Here is an 18469-nt window from a genome sequence, read left to right as displayed (position 1 = left end):
TCGGGGCCATGCTAATGCAGATTTGACTTTCTTGCTATTGTCCTAGGAGGCTGGTGAACTACTAGGATGGATTCCCTAGGGAGTCGGGTGGAATCTCCATCCCTAGAGGGTTTTCTATCCCAGCTTCACAAAGCCCTGCCAGGAATGGGGTAGTTGTGACTGTTCCTTGTGTGGGAAGAGGCTTGGACTCGGAGAACTCCTGAGCTCTCTGGCTACCCTGTGATTCGATGTTCCTACAATTCTTTAGATGGTAAAGGCCATCAACGCCATTCTGCTGCACAGGGTCATCACCCTGGGCAATGTGGAGCCCATCATCACTGGCTTTGCTGCCATGGGCTTCCCCAACTGAGGGGGTGAGGCATTGATGGCACCCACATCTCCATCCTGACCCCCAACCACCAGGCTTCAGACTACATACCAGGTGCACTTTTCAATGGTGCTGCAGGCCCTCATGGACCACCAGGACCAATTCACTGATGTTTACATCAGGTGGTCAGGGACAGTGCATGACACCCACACATTCAGGAACTCAAGCCTCTTCAGAGGATGCACGCTGGAAAATTTTCGCCCGACCGCACCATCAGGGTCAGGGAAGTGGACATACCCATCTGCATCCTGGGTGATGCAGCCTATCCCTTGCTCTCCTGTCTAATGAAGTCCTACCCATGACACATGGACCCCATGAAGGAGACTTTCAACAATAGTCTCAGCAGGTGCTGCATCATCGTGGAGGGAGCCTATGGTCATTTGAAGGGGAGGTTCTTGAGTCTCCTCACCCATCTGGACCTCAGTGACAGGAACATCCTGAAGGTCGTAGTGGCCTGCTGTGGGCTCCACAATCTTTGTGAAAATAAGGGAAGACTTTCCTGCCAGGGAGGGAAGCAGATTCTAAGCAGCTGGCATGGGATTTTGAGCAGCTGCACACTGCTGACATCCGGCAGGTCCATCAGGGGGCTGTGTTCTTCCAGGAGGCCCTGAGGGAGAGTTTCAGACAAGGCCAGTCGTAAGACTCTCCCCTTGGCCTCCCAACAAGGGGCCTCTGAATTGCCCCTGTGTGTCTTTCCTTCCAGACCCGTCCCTTCCCTTGCCTGACCTCTCCCACCTGCAGACAAAATAAACCAGGCTTTTTGTTTGAACAATAAACTCAGTAATTTTTATTTGGGGAATATATAACTGTGGAGGGACTGGTGAAAGAACCTGGGAGTAAGATGGAGTGGGGGAAGGAGGTGTTCAAGGATGGAGCTCGGACTGTTGCCTGCCTCGGGTGTGCCAGGATGCCTCGGCTGACCAGGAGGCCCCACCACCTCAAGTGCATGGCCCTTAGTGGCCCTGGCACCAAAGTCTTGGTTCAGATGATGGCGATGTGCTTTGAGCAAGGCTATCTGCTACCTAGACAGCGGGCACTTTCCTGCAGAGGCTCAGACGTCGCAGGTGAGCCTCACTACCCTCATGTCCTGAGGACAAGCAGGCATTTAGAAGGAGCTAGGCAGGCCAGGAGCCTGCAGGCAGAGGAGGAGACAGGGTAGCTCAGTTTCCCTTTCTGCCATGCACACGCTGGATGTGTCAGTGGCAGTATCCTGCAGCAGGAAGTGGGGAGGGTGTTGGGGGAGGTGTATGTGAGTGGCAGATATTGCTTGCTGGACAGAATGCTATGGGAGTCCTCTTCTCTTCCTTCTCCCGGCAAGTTCCCATGCAAGAGATCGGTGTCCTCTGCGTTGCCACACTTGCCCATGAGCAGCTGCTACCAAGAGTGTGGGCATGACCCTGTGTCTTGTGTGGCACTGCTGTGTGTTTCCCTGACCCCAGCCTCCTTAGTGGTAACTTGTCATGGGAAGGTGTCCCACCGCAGAGTTCAGGGTAAGGCAGGCCTCCCCAGGAATGTTGTGAGAAGGAGCAACGGGTTCCTGTGTGAGAGCATCATAGGGCTGAGTGCTCTGGACTGGCTTTCCATGTGCATCCACATGCACAGGTTGTTGTGCGAGCCCCAGGACAAGAAGGGTGAATGAGGAGCGTTCAGCCCCTTGCCGCCTGCTGCCTGCCCCCATGTGTGTCTAGGGAAAGTTCTGGAACTCGCCTAAAGTGCTTTCCCCGACCTTGTCCGAACCCTTAGTGACATCCGTGGAGGGAGGTACTAAGGGAAATGACAGCCTACTGGCTGGTAGACATGGTGTCGATGCTGGCCTGCTCCTGTTCCTGCTCCTCCTCCTGTAGGCTGATGACAGGTGTGTCTTGGCCAGACTCCACGATGAGGAGAGGGGAGGTGACTGGCCTCCACCCCGGGATGCCATCCAGCTGCTCATCATAGCAGCAAGTCTGGGATGCTGCTCCAGAGCGGGACCTTTGTTCCCTGGCCTTGGTGTAGGCCTGCCTCAATTTCTTTATTTTCATCTGCACCTGGTGCTGCTGTGTGGCCCAGGGCTGGCAGGGCTTGTGTGGTGCCACAAGCCCTTTCCCTTCTGCCTGCAGCTTTAAACCCTGTAGGGGAAGGGAGACTATAGAGTTTAGAGGGGTGTGGATAGAGTGTCCACCAGGACAGCTGGGAGAAGCCCTGGAGACCAATTATTTTGAAATAAGCACAGCTGCGCTATCCACACTCACCCTATTTCAAAATAGGAATTTTGAAATAGGCATTATTACTCGTAAATTTAGGGGTTATTATTTCAAAATTAGCCAATAGCCCGTCACAAGATAGGATTTTCGGGTCTCTCCTCCACATCCATGTCTCTCTCTCTCTCTCTCTCTCTCTCTCTCTCTCTCCTCCTCCTCCTCCTCCTGTCTCCTGCCCCCCCCCCCCACCGTTCTTCCACCTCCTGCCTCTTTCTCCGTCTCTTTCTTTCTCTTCTCCTCCCCCTCCTGCCTTTCACTTGGGGGACTGTGGAGCCCAAACAGTTGCTTGCGCCACTTGCTCCCCCATGGCGGCCCGGCTAAGCAGCGCAGAAGTCAGCTGAGCGCCACGGCGGGAGGCGAAGGATGTGACTGAGGCAACAGCGCCACCCAGAGGCAACAGCCAGCATTTCAGTGTCACAGACATTGGCCTACTATATATATATATATAGAGAGAGAGAGAGAGAGAGAGAGTGGGCTTGCTGTGTGGATGCTTGCCTTGTTATTTCGAAATAATGGGAGTTATTTCAAAATAACTCTGAAGTGTAGACATGCCCTCAGTGACTGAAGGTGCAAGCTCACATTTGTTATGTTTTTCTAGATTAGCTCTTAAATAATTGGAGAAGTTCTTTTCTTCATGAATCCATTTGGCTCACTATCTACCTCTGCCTGGTTATATAGGTTATTATACGGGTAGATGTTGATGGTTGTTAATTCTTGGAGCAAAGTTACAGTTTGTTGTTCAGATCACTTTATTATGCTGCCCAAATCCCAGTTAAAATCTGTATTTCTGACAAAAGACACAACAGTTTCTAAGAGGTTATAAAGAAACAAAAAATCAATACAAACTGCATTAAAAGATTCTGCTGATGCTGCTGTTCTTAGCATTCATGCTCTTTAATTAGTGTTCATTATGCATTTGGGTGGCTGTTGCTTGCTATGTTAACAGATTTGACTATTTTTCAGAACGGGATGCATTTGACACTTTATTTGACCACGCCCCAGACAAGCTCAATGTTGTAAAAAAGGTTGGAAATTTTTTTATTTCTGAAATACAATGATGTGGCACATTAGCATATTTAATCTAATAAAACTGAACTTTACACTGAAAATTTAAATAATAGTGCTATGATTGCACATTGGGAGTGTTACATTTATTAATGTCATCAACATTAATTTTGCTTCAGAGCCTAGAACAGGAGAGAGAGAGAGAGAGAGAGAAATCTCCATTGTAAAGAACTTTGTCATGTAACTGTAGTGTGTCCAAACTGGCGTCAGACACTCAGTCGCCTGAGCCAGCTGACTTGAGCGCATGGCAAAGGGGCTATTTAATTGCAGTGTAGACATTCAGTTACAGCCTGAACTCTAGGGCCTCCTACCTTGTGAGACAAGCCTGAATGTGTTCACTGCAATTACACAGCCCCTGACAATGAGCCTTGCAAGCTAGGGATGTTAAATTGAGTTTAATCAACTAATAGACTAGTTGATGGAATTTCCATCGACTAGTCGAAAAGAGTGGGAGCTGCAACAGGGTTAGCTCCCGACCCTGGGAGCTAACCCTGCTGTGGCTTTGCCTTTTAAGTGTATTAAGAGCCAATAGGCTCTTAATACATTTGAAGGTTAAGGCGCAGCGAGCGGGATCCGACGCAAGGCGAGATAGCTGATTCTCAACTTGCGCCGGATCCCCTCACTGCACATCGGCCTACTAAATGTATTAAGAGCCTGCCGCTTTATGCTTATTGGATAGTCGACTAGTCGCTTATAATCCTACTGCAAGCCCAAGTTAGCTGGCAAGGATCAGCCATGGGTTTTTAATTGTAGTGTAGTATAATGGAAACTCATAGGTAGATCTATAGCTGGTGTGAATAGTCATATCACTTCACTGAATGCCAATTTACATTGGTGGATTATCTGCCCCCCATGAATGTCAGCTGCTATCAAATTGAGGCCTAGTTCAACAACACAACTCTCTAGACTGCTACAAATGTAATTTCACTTTACAACAACGTGTTTTAATTATTTGATTAGTGTTCGTGTCAGTTCTGTTCCTCAGTCAGAAAACCAATAAATCTTGGAGTTAAACACTTTTAAAAATGCAGGTTTCGGTTTGTAACTTTACAATATTTAGAAATAAGCACTGAACACTGTGTATGTGCAGGTCTTATGGGAAAAGTTAAAACCGATGCTCTAAAAAGTATGCCTTGATCAGCTTGTTCACATTTTTCAGACTCTCATCACTTTTGTGAACAAGCATCTGAATAAACTGAATTTGGAGGTTACAGAACTGGAAACCCAGGTAAGAGTCATAGCTCTGGTTTGTGGGGGGAAGACAACTGTTCCATACTATACTCATATAACTTTTTCAAAGGTTTCACAAGATTCTTATTCAGCTGTCTTTCAAGAAGTATTATTTCACCCAGAAACCCCCCTGGATTGCTTAATATTATATAGGCCTGTCATATGAAGATAAAAACTGTACTACAAGGACAGTGAGCTGTTCTAGTAGTAACTGAAGCTACATCACAAATCTTGTGCTCTCATTTTCATATGCTCTTCCAATCCTTTTTGTGGAAGAGGTTTTTGCGATAAAAAGCCCTGTGTAGACGGGGCCATTTGTTGGAAAAACCCTGTTTTGCACAAGATCTCTTATTCCTCAAAATATAAGATTTACAGGATCTTGCGCAACATAGTTTTTCTGACAAATGGCCCCATCTACACAGGGCTTTTTATTGCAAAAACCTCTTCAGCAAAAAGGATCAGAAGAAAATATGCAAATGAGAGCACAAGATTTGCAAATGAGTGCTCCATTTGCATTTCCTCTTCTGACAAACTGCTGCAGTGTAGATGTAGCCTGAATTTCAAGAGCACATTTCCCCCAAAAGATTTATACTTCCTTTACCATTAATATTACTTGTAAACTATGTAAGTTGGGATCTAGGACTATTTTGGTCATTAAAGATTCCTTAGATGTCATTAGAGTTTCAGTAAGAATCTTGGCTTTGGTATTCTGATGAAATTCCACGTTGGGCGATTGCATTCCACCTACCCTTACTTTACTCAAATGAATAATCTCTTGGGAGTTCTGTGACACTTTCTCACTGGGACTGCTTACACACATAGGCTACGTCTAGACTGGCAAGTTTTTCCGCAAAAGCAGCTGCTTTTGCAGAAAAACTTGCCAGCTGTCTAAACTGGCCACTTGAATTTGCACAAGAACACTGACGATCTAATGTAAAATGCTTTTGCGCAAGAGGGCCAGTGTAGACAGGTAAAAACTCTTTTGCGCAAAAAAGCCCCAATGGTGAAAATGGCGATCGGGGCTTTCTTGCACAAAACGGCGTCTAGATTGGCACGGACACTTTTCCGCAAAAAGTGCTTTTGCGCAAAAGCATCCATGCCAATCTAGACGCTCTTTTCCGCAAATGCTTTTAACGGGAAAACTTTTCCGTTAAAAGCATTTGCGGAAAATCATGCCGGTCTAGATGCAGCCATAAAGTTTCTGAGTGCATGTAAGCAATTGCATAATGGGGCTCTAAGCTTGAGAGCTCCACAGTGTGACATAGTGCTGGCTCCTCCTTTTTTCCAGTTGCTAGAGTGCATCAAAAAGAGCTAAAAATACAGGAAATACTTCCCTAGTATTCTTTTTTCTATATAAACAATTGCAGCAGTTGCCACAAGGAAGTTACATGATGAGACAGGAAAGAAAGTGCTCTTCATGATTACCAGTGAGAGGAAAGGTGTCCATAGAGCATTTTTTCCAAGGTGTGATCCTTCTTACAAAAAAAGTCTCCAAACCTCCTGTCTAACTGGATACAAGTCTATACTAGGTATGGCTTCTACAAAGATGAAATTAAGAACTAGCTGGGAGGAGACCTATGAAGGTTTCAGAAATATGTCTTTGTTTTTAAGTGTTTGTTTATTCCACTTTTCTCTTAGGGTGTGTCTAGACTACATGCCTCCTTCGACGGAGGCATGTAGATTAGCCAGATCGGAAGAGGGAAATGAAGCCGCGATTAAAATAATCGCGGCTTCATTTAAATTTAAATGGCTGCCCCGATCTGCCGATCAGCTGTTTGTCGGCAGATCGGGGGAGTCTGGACGCGATGCCCCGACAAAGAAGCCTTTCTTCATCGACACAGGTAAGCCTCGTGAAACCAGGTTTACCTGTGTCGATGAAGAAAGGCTTCTTTGTCGGCGCATCGCGTCCAGACTCCCCCGATCTGCCGACAAACAGCTGATCGGCAGATCGGGGCAGCCATTTAAATTTAAATGAAGCCGCGATTATTTTAATCGCGGCTTCATTTCCCTCTTCCGATCTGGCTAATCTACATGCCTCCGTCGAAGGAGGCATGTAGTCTAGACACACCCTTACTGAAGAGCCCTCTTTGATCAAATATCTCTAGAGACCCCTAATAGTTCATTGAAACTGTACTTCACTAACTGAGAGTTTGGTTGCATTTCCAGCAGCTTCAGGGAGATGCTGAGCTGCTTTAGATAACTTGGGGGAATGGATAAAGAGGGTTTGATTAAGTGAGGCTATGTTCTAGCACTGATAGTCATAAGGTACAGATAAGATTGAGATGGCCATTCTATTCTAAATCTCTCTTCACGGTCATTCATGAATTTCTCTGAAATGTTTCCTTTGGGCAAAGAATTGCTCATGCCTGGTTTAGAAAACATTCATTAATTTGCTTCTGTGTTACACAACTGTGAAAAAAATACAATTCTTTTTTAAAAGTAAAAATACAGAATTTTTGTCATCTTAAGGAACTCAAACTCCTGTTTTTAAAAAGTTCAACATGCTTATAGTTCTTTATGAGGAATCTGATCTTATTCTGCAATTTTTGAGAAAAGTATTAAAATTAGTAATATGTATAAAAACTACGTGTTAATTATAACTCATAAAGAGATAAGTATGTGGATGGATACTATCTACATATACTTGTGAAAAGTGAAAAATTGTTTAAGGACTTTACTGCACTATGGACAATCCTTTTGTTTCTCTATACTGTTCCCCTCCTCGTTTGTGTATTTGCAACCCACACACCTAAGCTCCATCTACACTGTTTTTTGCAGAAGAGGAAATGCAAATGAAGTGCTCATTAGCAAATCTCGCGCTCTCATATGCATATTCTCTTCTGATCCTTTTTGCGGAAGAGGTTTTTGTGAAAAAAACCACAGGGTAGACCAGGCCATTTTTCGGAAAAAAAAACCTTTTGCTCAAGGTCCTGTAAACCTTATTTTTTGAGGAATAAGGGATCTTGTGCAAAAGGGTTTTTTTCCAAAAAATGGCCCTGTCTACACTGCATTTTTTTTTTCGCAAAAACCTTTCGCAAAAAGGATCAGAAGAGAATATGCAAATGAGAATGCAAGATTTGCTAATGAGTGCTTCATTTGCATTTCCTCTTCCGCAAAAAACAAAAAGTGTAGGTGGAGCCCTAGTGTGGTTCACTGTCCCATGCAGTGGCACTTAGATCACAGCAACAGATAAGAACAAGAAACCTCTACAGCATGGGCCGAGAGCCAGCTGGCTTTTAGCTCAAACGGTTGAGGTTCCTCTGTTGAACTCCAGAGATCCCAGGTTCAAATGGCAGTTGCACAATGATTAGATGATATATTTATTTCTGCTTTCTTCTACTCCGGGACTACATGCCATGTCACAAAAAGTCTGGAAGAGATTGCTGGGCCTCTGCCACAAGGCCAGCAGAATCTGAAATGAAGTTGTATTTCATAGAGCAGCCATCCTAGAGCTCTCACACTACAGAAGTGGGCCCACAACTCCCTGTTCCTACAATGATGAATCCACTTCCTAGTTCCAAACCTACTTAGCCTCCAATGAAAAGTCACCCATAACTGCAGGTCTGTGCTGGTTACAGCCTCCTTCCAGGGTGCTTATATGTCCACTTGTTTATTTCAGCATCTGATCAGCTTAGCTATGAATGATAATACAAGTATAAGCGACAAGGAATCCTGTGGCACCTTATAGACTAACTGAAGTGTAGGAGCATAAGCTTTCGTGGGCAAAGACCCACTTCGTCAGACGCATGTAGTGGGTCTTTGTTCCTACACTTCAGTTAGTCTATAAGGTGCCACAGGACTCCTCGTCGCTTTTGCAGATTCAGACTAACACGGCTACCCCTCTGATACTTAATACAAGTATAAGAACTTATGCAGATTCAATTAAAATATTTAAGTTAGTACCTGTAGTGTCACAGAGCAGACTGTATTAGGCAACAGTTATCTTGTTTATCAGGCAAAATAATTAAACTGTTTTAGAATATATACTCAGAGATATCATGGTCTCTTCTAGTTTGCAGACGGTGTATATCTAGTGCTGCTAATGGGTCTCCTGGAAGGTTATTTTGTGCCCCTGCACAGCTTCTTCTTGACTCCTGATAGTTTTGAACAAAAGGTAATTCTCTTGTTAGATTTGATATTGTTTATACTAGAAGACTTACTTGGCATTGCCCCGGTCTTTCAGGGCAGAGAGCTGGCAGTGTGAGGGTGCATGAGTAAGGGCAGAGCCTTGGGGTTGTGGGGGCAGTACAGGAGGCTGGGGACAGAAGGGTGAGAGAGTGAGGGGGCTTAGGATGGGAGAGTCCCATCCAGCACAGGACTTTTCACTCCCCACAGCTCCCCTCTGGCCACCAGGGGCCTTTGATCTCCCCCAATGCCCCCCCCCCCCCCGCCACTAGGGGCCTTTTCTCTCCCCCAGTGCCTACCCCCAGCTACTAGGGGCCTTTTCACTCCCCCAAGCCACCTCCTTGGCTGCCAAGGGCCTTCTCCCCTCTCCCAGTCATGGCACTGCAGCCAAAGGCCAGGAGGTGGGGAAAGGGTTTTGGGTGGGGCAGTACTTACCTGGTTTGCTGGTAGAGCCCCATCCCTGCTGGCCACTCTCTTGGTGGTGCGTCTGCCCCCAGTGGCCACTCTCAGTATCATGTACCTCTGAACACCCCAGCCCCTCTCTTTCCATGTTATGGAAAACAGTCCTTTGCCTGGCACTTCTGGTTGTTCTGGCACAACCAAACCCTGACCTTGCTTTATATTAGGAGAAGAGGAAGCTGCATATCAAATTTGGTGGTCCTAGTTCTTAACATTTAGGAGGAGCCCTTGAACAAATGGACCTGCAGACAGACTGATAGAAGCACTAATCTCTAAAATATAAAGAAAAACGCTAGATAAAGAAAAACACTTCCTGTAATCCACCATTAAAAATTCAGCATTTGCCAACAGTTACTACACAGAAATATTTGAGATACTGTGGTTATTGCCTCATCTGAATCGAGGAGGAAATTGTGTTAACTGATATCTAGGAAATATTAACTGTTTGTTTGGCAGCCACTGCAATGCTGCCATTGAGCAATCAATATTGTCAGTGATTTAAATAAGAATCATGTGCCTGCGTGAGGGCAGAATCAAGTTATGAATAACAAAAATTGAATATTTACGAGATTCGTGGAGTTTAAAGATATGAAGGAATATTGCCTTATATGTACAGTGTGCAATTTTAAGACCAAACAAGTGTGTATGGAGACAAAGGGCAATCTCCATTGACATCCAAGGCAATTCAGCTCTGTGTTTGGATCAAGGACAGGACCTGGACTATTTGCATTCCAGCTCATCTGATGAAGTGTGTTTTACTCACAAAAGAGCATGATACTCTCTCTCTCTCTCTCTCTCTCTCTCTCTCTATATATATATATATAGTCTCGAAGGTACCACAGGACTTGTACCACAGGACTACTCTTTGTTTTTTAAGTTACAAACTAACATGGCTACCCCTCTAAGACTTTGTTATGGACAACTGAGCCCAAATCCTATTCAGATCATGACAATATGATTTGCAAATATTCTGATTTCTGACAAAAAAAACCTTGGAATAATCACTAGTTTTCTGGACCAGATCCTGGACAGCTTACACCAGCTGAGGATTTGGTTCTGTAGAGTTAAACACACCCTAACCATGCTAACTATGAGCACTGGGCAGGGAATAATGTATAATAATAAATGTGTTTGTTATGTTACCAGGTTGTGAATGTGTCCTTTTCATTTGAACTAATGCAAGATGGAGGGTTGGAAAAACCAAAACCAAGACCAGAAGGTATCCTACTTTATTTTTTATTGGTATAATGGTGAAATCCTATCCTGTGCTATGGTATTGTGCTAAGGTGGGGTGGGGTACAAAGAAACGTTTAATCGACAAAAGTAGAGAGAGATAAGTTCATCTATAGTGCTCAAGCAGTCTGTGGTTAGGGTATGTGTCTAGCTCTCTTTGAATCAGCAGCAAGTTCTGCATGAGCGTGCATGCTTCTCAGAGAAGTATAGTCCCTTCAGCATTATGTTCTTCAGCCCCTCCTTGACCATTCCTGCCCTTGCCAATGAATGTGCTTCTACAAAGGACACAATGGGTGATATTTTTGCTCTGGACAGGGCAGAGTTTATCCATCATGAACACCAGTATTGAAGAGATGATTCTGGTAATACCAAAAAATGATTTGTGAATTGTACATTTGGATAAGCCTATTCTGGGGTGAGCATTAATTTTTGAAGGGGGGGGCACTTCACAAATTTCTGAAGTGGTCATGGGCCACCCCAGAAGTGGTGGGGTCTCGGGTGGAAGGGGCATGGCCAGGAGGCTTCCTGTGGTCCCCCGCCCACAGACCCTGATTGGCTTGGGGGCAGAGGGAGCGCATGAAGTCTTTGCCCCCACCCCCAAGTGGGTTCAGGAGATTGGTGTGCAGGTTCTGGGAGGGTGTATGGGGTCAGAAGAGGGCAGAGGATTTGGCTCATGTGGGATAAGGAAGTAGGAGTGGGGGAGCAGAGGGCTGTGGGGAGGGAGGGGTTTGGGGGCAAGGGAAGGCTCTGGCTGGGAGACTTACCAGTGAGACTCCTGGCCAGCAGCCCAGGTCATTCTCAGGCAAAAGCCTGCACTGCCCCCGCACAGGCTGCAGGGCCATGTGCTCTGTGAATAAGAGCCTGAGGTGAGAGCAGAGGAGGGGGAATGGGGCTTTGCGTGCAGCCTGTTTATCAAACAGGCAGCTTCCATTGACCAGAAACTGGCCAATGGGATTGTTCTGGGGGTGGGAGCAGCCATGGAGCACCACTGCCCACTCCTCACTGTATCCAGGGGCCAGATCTGGTGGTGGCTTAGCAGGACAGATCCAGCCCCCAGAGGGTGTTTTGCCCTGGCCTGCCTTAGGAGCTGGGCTTGCCTTAATCTGGCTCTACTGATCCTAGAAAAACAAGAAATAGTCTAGCAGCACCTCAGAGACTAACAAAACATGTAGATCCCTGGTCACCAACCAGTAGATCGTGATCTACCGGTAGATCTCAGGGGCTCCAAGAGTAGCTCTTGAACCCTCTCTGAACTGCGTGCCTGCACAGTACATTTACATTAGATTTCCTCATTTGAGGGCTTCAAGGAAGGGGCGGGGCTTCAAGGAAGGGGCAGGGCGGTAGATCTTTGCCTGTTCTGAGACTTAAAAAGTGATCTTGGGTGTAAAAAGGTTGGAGATCACTGATGTAGATGGTATCATGAGCTTTCGTGGGCATAGCCCGCTTCTTTAGATGGCTGGAAGTGGGTTGTTCTCACAAAAGCTCACGATACCATCTACGTGTTTTGTTAGTCTCGAAGGTGCTGTAAGACTATTTGTTGTTTTTGAAGTTTTTCCCATTACAGACTAACCCAGCTACCCCTCTGAATCCATTGATCCTAGTTTTTCAATTCTTGTGATGGCTGGGACTCTCTATCCCTAGAGGTTTTCAAGTTCCAGCTTGACAAAGCCCTGGCTGGGATGATTTAATTGGGGTTGGTTCTGCTTTGAGAGGTGGTTGGACTTAATGACTCCTGAGGTCTCTTCGAACCCTAGGATTTTATGATTCTGTTGTGGGCAGGCCTGCTTTAGATAAATTGATAGCAACTGTATCATAAGACCTTACGTAGGGGCAATCAAAGTAAGGGGGTAGAAATATTGAAATCTAGGGTTTCAAGTAAAACAGAGTAGCTGTGATCTCTCACTCATGCTGGAGGTTTTAAATTCTTAAGGCATTTTAATTTTTAGGTATTTATTGCTCTAGGGGACAGCTAATTTTTCCAGTATAAATCAATCCATTGGGACATTTCAGTATATATATGCCATTTCTTCTGCAATTATTGAAATGCTTAATATGAAACTTCCTGCCCAATATGAATGGAAAAATGCATCTGTTTTATGTGTTGTTAAACTGGGCACAATGCCCATGCCTAACATTTCCAGACAGCAAAATAGCATCGGAAAGGATCTTACTATAAATGTGTATACTAAGTAGTCCTAAAATTCCTACACAGCTTCTATGAAAATGTTGATGAATAAATTCTGCAGAATATGAAAAACATATGAAGAAAAATAGTGAACATGGTAAATAAATTAGCATATCTGCAACATATTAACTTTTCCAGGTCAACAATTTATTTCTGCCGCATATTCTTTGAATTATATACAACAAAAGTATGTCCTGCCCCCTTTGTTTTATCTTTTACCTTGTATTCAAGAGACAGCTGTAGATATGACGCTAAATGTTATCAGACAAAATTTTCAGAAAGAGAAACTTAAAATTACACTCTGAAGTCCTCACTTATGTGCCTGATGTTGGGCTTTTCAAACTTGTCATTATGGAGTGAGGAGCCTAAATAGAGGTTCCCATTTTTGACTGTCATTATGATTTTCTTTCCAAAATGGCCTCAGCTGCATATAACAGAAGTGATCTCATAAATTCTGTTCATTAATCTTTAATGAAAGTCTTGATCTTGCAAGTTCTTGCATGATTCAAGACTGTTGATGTGAGGTTATAGTACAAATGCCAAGACTAGTTGTGAGTGTTGTGTAATTTTAAAATAGAGAACATAAACACAATTAAATTGTGACCTTCAGAATTAAGCCAGCTTGTCAGGCCAGCCAACTCTAATATTTAAGGGGCACTCTGGTAGAAGATAGATTCCATGAGTATATTCCGTCTTCTGCTTGGTCTTCTTTCAGTTCTGTTAGGATTCATGTGAATCTTTGCACTCAGTTTGTACCTCATCATCCTTAACTGAGTGAAGCATTGTTGAATGCAGGCTCCTTCTGAGTGACGCTCCACTTTAGAGGCCAGCCACAGAAATGAGCTATTTTGAGAACAATAAGATAAGATTATGTTTCTGTACAAATATCATGAGGTTTTTGGGAAATGAATAAAATTCGGTGTTATGAAATTGAATAGAAATAATTCATGTTTCTAGAAACATTTTTAGCCATCCTGTAGAGTTCTATAGATGTGATGGAATTTTCAGGGACATTTTATGGAGTGATTTGAAAATATTTTTGCAAAGTTTTCCATTAAATTATGTCAGACTCTTCTCTGAGGAAATAAAGGGGATCATATGACTCCAAGACCCCCAGCTCCAGATTTGATGGGGGATGCGTTAGCATCGAGGCAGGAAGGCAGAGCATAACAGTAGCAATCTGGGCCGTGCGGGGGAAATGCCCTTCCATCTATTCCCAGCAGCTTTGATATTTTTACATTTTATAGCCTTGCCTATTGGCCCCTTGAACTTGGCTTTGTCTTCCAAAGGCCACACAGTAAAGGGGCCTAATTCCTAACCCTATTCCATTCCTAATTCCATTAAGTGGCACAGTCCCTTCAGGTAGGAGGCTCCATAATTCAGCTCTGGGAATGAAGCCTTGTTTGTTTGTTATGGCTTTGCAGCTGGCTAGCCTTTACCATGGGTATGTCGATCTGCCAATATCTGCAGTCCTCAACAGCTTTACATGGGTTTGGCTGGATTGAACCATTCGAGTGTAGATGTTTGTTGTATAAACTTCAGAATCACATAAAAGACTGTAATATAACTACTAGAATGGCAATATTGTTTTGATAATTGCATAATTTGCTCAGACTGCCTGCATGCTTTGAAGATGTCTTGTTTACCCAGATCAGAGCAGTCATTCATTCAGATAATTTAATTTCATATATATTCTGTGGCAGTAATATTGACTTTCTCAACAACCTCTCTTGGAAACAAAGTGTACATTTATTAGCTGTCTTGTTTCACAAGGTTAAATATATATTGTTTGAGGACCTGATTCAGCCACGTACTTGACCCTGTGTAACCCCATCTCTGTGTCACTGCTGAAGGAAGCCAAAGTAAAGCGGTGGCCGGGAAGGCAGGATGGTTGACTCAGTGGTATTTCAGCACATCAAATGACACATCAAATGGAATCTTTGTCACTGAGCTCATCACAGCATGTTCCTAACTTTAAGCACAGGATGTGAGATTTTCAGCAACAACTTTCAGAGGCATTTGTACATCTAACTCCCAAGGTGCTTTAGAAAATTCTCCCCATTAGAGCATCAAAATGTTTGCCAAATACAAACCTAACAGTCCATTCATTCAGTATGGACTCAGTCCTGCAGCCCCTACATATCTGAATATTCCCACTGATAGGTCAGGCTCTACTTGCCAATTTTTAAAGAAACTGCTTCCAGTTTTGAACCTGCAGGGTACAAATAATTATGGGTGCTAATTTTTGCATGCAGACCTCTAAGTAATTGGAAGTATTCGCAAATCAGGAAGTTACATGTTCCTATATTCATCTGCAGCTGCAGATAATGGTGGCTGCAGTGTTGATGTCTGAGTTGAGGTCCTCATCAAAAATTGTCCTTATGTTTTTCCCATTTCCATGCCCACCCTCCTTATGCATTCTAAGTTTGTGATTATGTGTTTGGGAATGGGACTGAGGAGAGAAGAATGCACTTTCATACGAGAAGGCGGGGTGGTTTTTTGTGGGTGCTTCCTGAGTGTCATGAAAGGGGCTGATTTTCCCTTTTTCCCTTTTCCTAGATATTGTAAATTGTGACTTGAAGTCAACTTTGAGAGTGCTGTACAATTTGTTTACCAAATACCGGAATGTGGAGTGAGGAATTGATTTGGAACAGATGAATGGGTGTTAACAAAACAACCCATCACAGCAATCATATTCTTTATGGTCATTTCTTTGCATTTGTATTTTCTAAAGGAGCTGAATCACTTCTCAAAAGCGTGTTGAACTGATTATTCTTGTTATACTTTTCAAACCCTTATGCTTAAAATTAAGGCTACAGTAAACCAAGTTAAATGATAAAGTAAAAGATCTGAAGGGAGATAACTAGGTACCTTCTGGGGAAACCCATCTCTCATTAACGTTTTTTATTCTATTTTAAAATACTCAGCGCAATGAGCAGCAGACTTGATAGCTTTAATTAGGCTTGACTTTGGAAGTTAATTGTAAGAGGTTATCTTCAGCTATATCTTAAATATTAATTAAAAAAACAGTTATTTTTCTAATCCGAGAGAGGACAAGATCTTTTACCTATAATAAGATGGATGCATCAGGAGATCCTGCTAATTTACTGAAGGACAGGTAGAATGTGATGGTTCGCATTGGAGCTAAGAAGAGAACTGCTAAAGACACTAAACCTAAGTAAATTTTTTTATGTTGTATGTTTTTTGTGTACTAACTGAAATGACTACTTACTCCTTCAAACTTGCAATGGTGTGATGTTCTGATTTAAATGTGCATTTAAAACAGCACTCTTTACATTTTGTATGCTTGATTTTGTGCTATGAAAAGACCTTTATTACACATTTCAAAATTCAGAACAGTGTCAAAAGCTTATAATACAGCCTCTTCAAATGTCTAGGATCTCTCCTAAAAAGACACCCAGGGAAAGCAGAAACGGAAGTAAAGGAATTGTTTTTACTTAAAATTAACAGTTTAGACAAACTATAATTGGTATAAATTAAACAGTATTTTGGAAGGGCACTATTAATTAATAATTTTTTTAAAAAGCAGGTTCCTAATTGAAGACCTTAAAGAATCTTGATTTTCAGAAAGTGGGTGCTAAATTCTTACTGAAAATTAGACCTCATTAGGATGCTACAAGTGAGGTACCTAAAAATGGTAGCCTGCAAGATCAAGATTCACTTTTGAAAAATTAGGCCAAAGGCTATATAATGTAAGAATGGTAAGGAGTGTTTTTGAGCATACACGTTTTAATACAAGTGGTAGAGTGAACAAAAGTGAACAAGAAAAGAAAAGTTTGTAGTGTGTGTCACTGTAATATTTGTAAAACTGTCAGATGGGATAGCACTTAAATAAATAGTCTAAAAAATATAGGATAAACATTTTTTGGGGGTACTGATGTTTTGCTTTTAGCTTAGAAAGGAAGTATATCAATTTAGTAGAAAGTAAAATAGTGCCTGTTTTTATACATTGAGCCTTGTACATTGTCCATTTTTTTTCTCCTCTCGCACCTCTAAGAGGCCTCAAATGTTAAGGCATAGGAGTCCATTCTAGCCGATCACAGTGCAAGAGACTAAGTCAGGAACAGTGCCATAGAAACCAGTGGTTACCAAGAAGAGTAGTAAAGTAATCATTACTTAAAGTTTTAAAATCAAGATTTAGATGTCTTTCTAAAATGGATCTTGTGAGTCAACCATGAGTTATTGGGCTCACTAGCATCGACTTGCACATTTGGAAACAAAAAACAAAAAATTCTTTTAGGGCCAGAATTACTGTGTAAAATTTTTGGCCTGTGTTATGCTGCAGGCCAGACTTGATGTCCATGGTTCCTTCTGGCCTTAAACTCTATGAATTATACCCTGCGTGTGGTCTCTTGTGTCAGTTATCTGAAGAAATTCAATGCTAGTAAGAATTATTCATAACATGTTTATATTACTCATTTTCTAAATTGCTAAATATCTTATTTTTCAGTTTTTGCTTTTTTGTTTTTCAGTGCAACCATTAGTGTTAAATCTAGTAATGGTGTTCTTCTATGGATGCTAAGTGATGGTAAATAATAAGCTGATATTGACTTCAGTTGAGGTGCTTATTGAGATTCATTGCTCTGAGAGGTAAATATTGATTGAAGCAAAGATAACATCAATATTTAATACAAGAAACAATAAACTAGGATGTTCATTGAACCAAGAATTCAGTTATCTGTATTGTTACATACTTTCTGAATGTGAAGATTATCTGGATAGCCCTACATTTTAGTAAGAGTTTTCAAATGCATGTCAGCTTTTCCTTTTAAACAGAGTCTCTAAAAAGGTTATGAAGCTGGAAAAGAAATAAATAATTGGACTGTGTGCCCCCTTTTCCTCCCCCACATCAGAATTCACTAATTTCTATGTGCTATCTAATTAGTTAATGTCCTTTTGGATCTCAGTACTATTGACCTTTTGAGGAGATAAGCAATAGGACCTTAGCCTGCATTTTTTTCAAAGCCAGTCTTGAGCCACAAGTGTTCTCCTGTATGTACTCATAGTAGTTAAGGTGAGTTTCAGCACTTTGCTAGGAAGTAGCAGTTTTACCTCCTTTGGTTATTTGGCATGTATTTTGTCCATCTCTAAGTCTATATGGGTATGTCTACACTGCAACCCTAGTTCGAACAAGGGTGGCTAATGTAGGCATTTGAACTTGCAAATGAAGCCCAGGATTTAACTATTTGCATGTTCCCGGGCGCCGCCATTTTTAAATTCCCCATAGTTCAAACTCCTTTCCCGCGGCTACATGCGGCATGGACTAGGTAATTCGAGTTAAAGCTCCTAATTCGAACTACCGTTATGCCTCATTGCAGGAGGAGTAACAGTAGTTCGAATTAGGAGCTTTAATTCGAACTACCTAGTCCGTGCCGTGTGTAGCCACGGGCAGGGAGTTCAAACTGCGGAGCATTTAAAAATGGCGGCACCCGGGAACATGCAAATAAAGCCTGGGATATTTAAATTCCAGACTTCATTTGCAAGTTTGAATGCCTACATTAGCCACCCTAGTTCGAACTCGGGTGGCAGTGTAGACATACCCTA

The 18469-nt window shown here is 42.9% G+C and overlaps 1 protein-coding gene across 7 annotated transcripts in view; it reads left to right on the top strand.

The window, feature by feature from the left end:
• The window catches only part of PARVA (parvin alpha), a 256682-nt gene that overhangs the window by 139334 nt on the left and 98879 nt on the right, over positions 1-18469 (top strand). For 6 of the 7 annotated variants that reach the window (XM_075927863.1, XM_075927862.1, XM_075927860.1 and 3 more), the window contains 4 exons: positions 3571-3632; positions 4832-4900; positions 8915-9016; positions 10633-10705. In XM_075927863.1, the coding sequence (XP_075783978.1) occupies positions 3571-3632; positions 4832-4900; positions 8915-9016; positions 10633-10705 (306 nt within the window). Of the gene's footprint in view, positions 1-3570; positions 3633-4831; positions 4901-8914; positions 9017-10632; positions 10706-15463; positions 18134-18469 lie in introns of those variants that run through there. The other variant, XM_075927865.1, reaches the window with a different exon arrangement.

This window comes from Pelodiscus sinensis, chromosome 4 (genome assembly GCF_049634645.1).
Source record: "Pelodiscus sinensis isolate JC-2024 chromosome 4, ASM4963464v1, whole genome shotgun sequence".
NCBI classification, from domain to species: domain Eukaryota; kingdom Metazoa; phylum Chordata; order Testudines; family Trionychidae; genus Pelodiscus; species Pelodiscus sinensis.
This window is presented reverse-complemented; position numbering and strand designations above follow the sequence as displayed.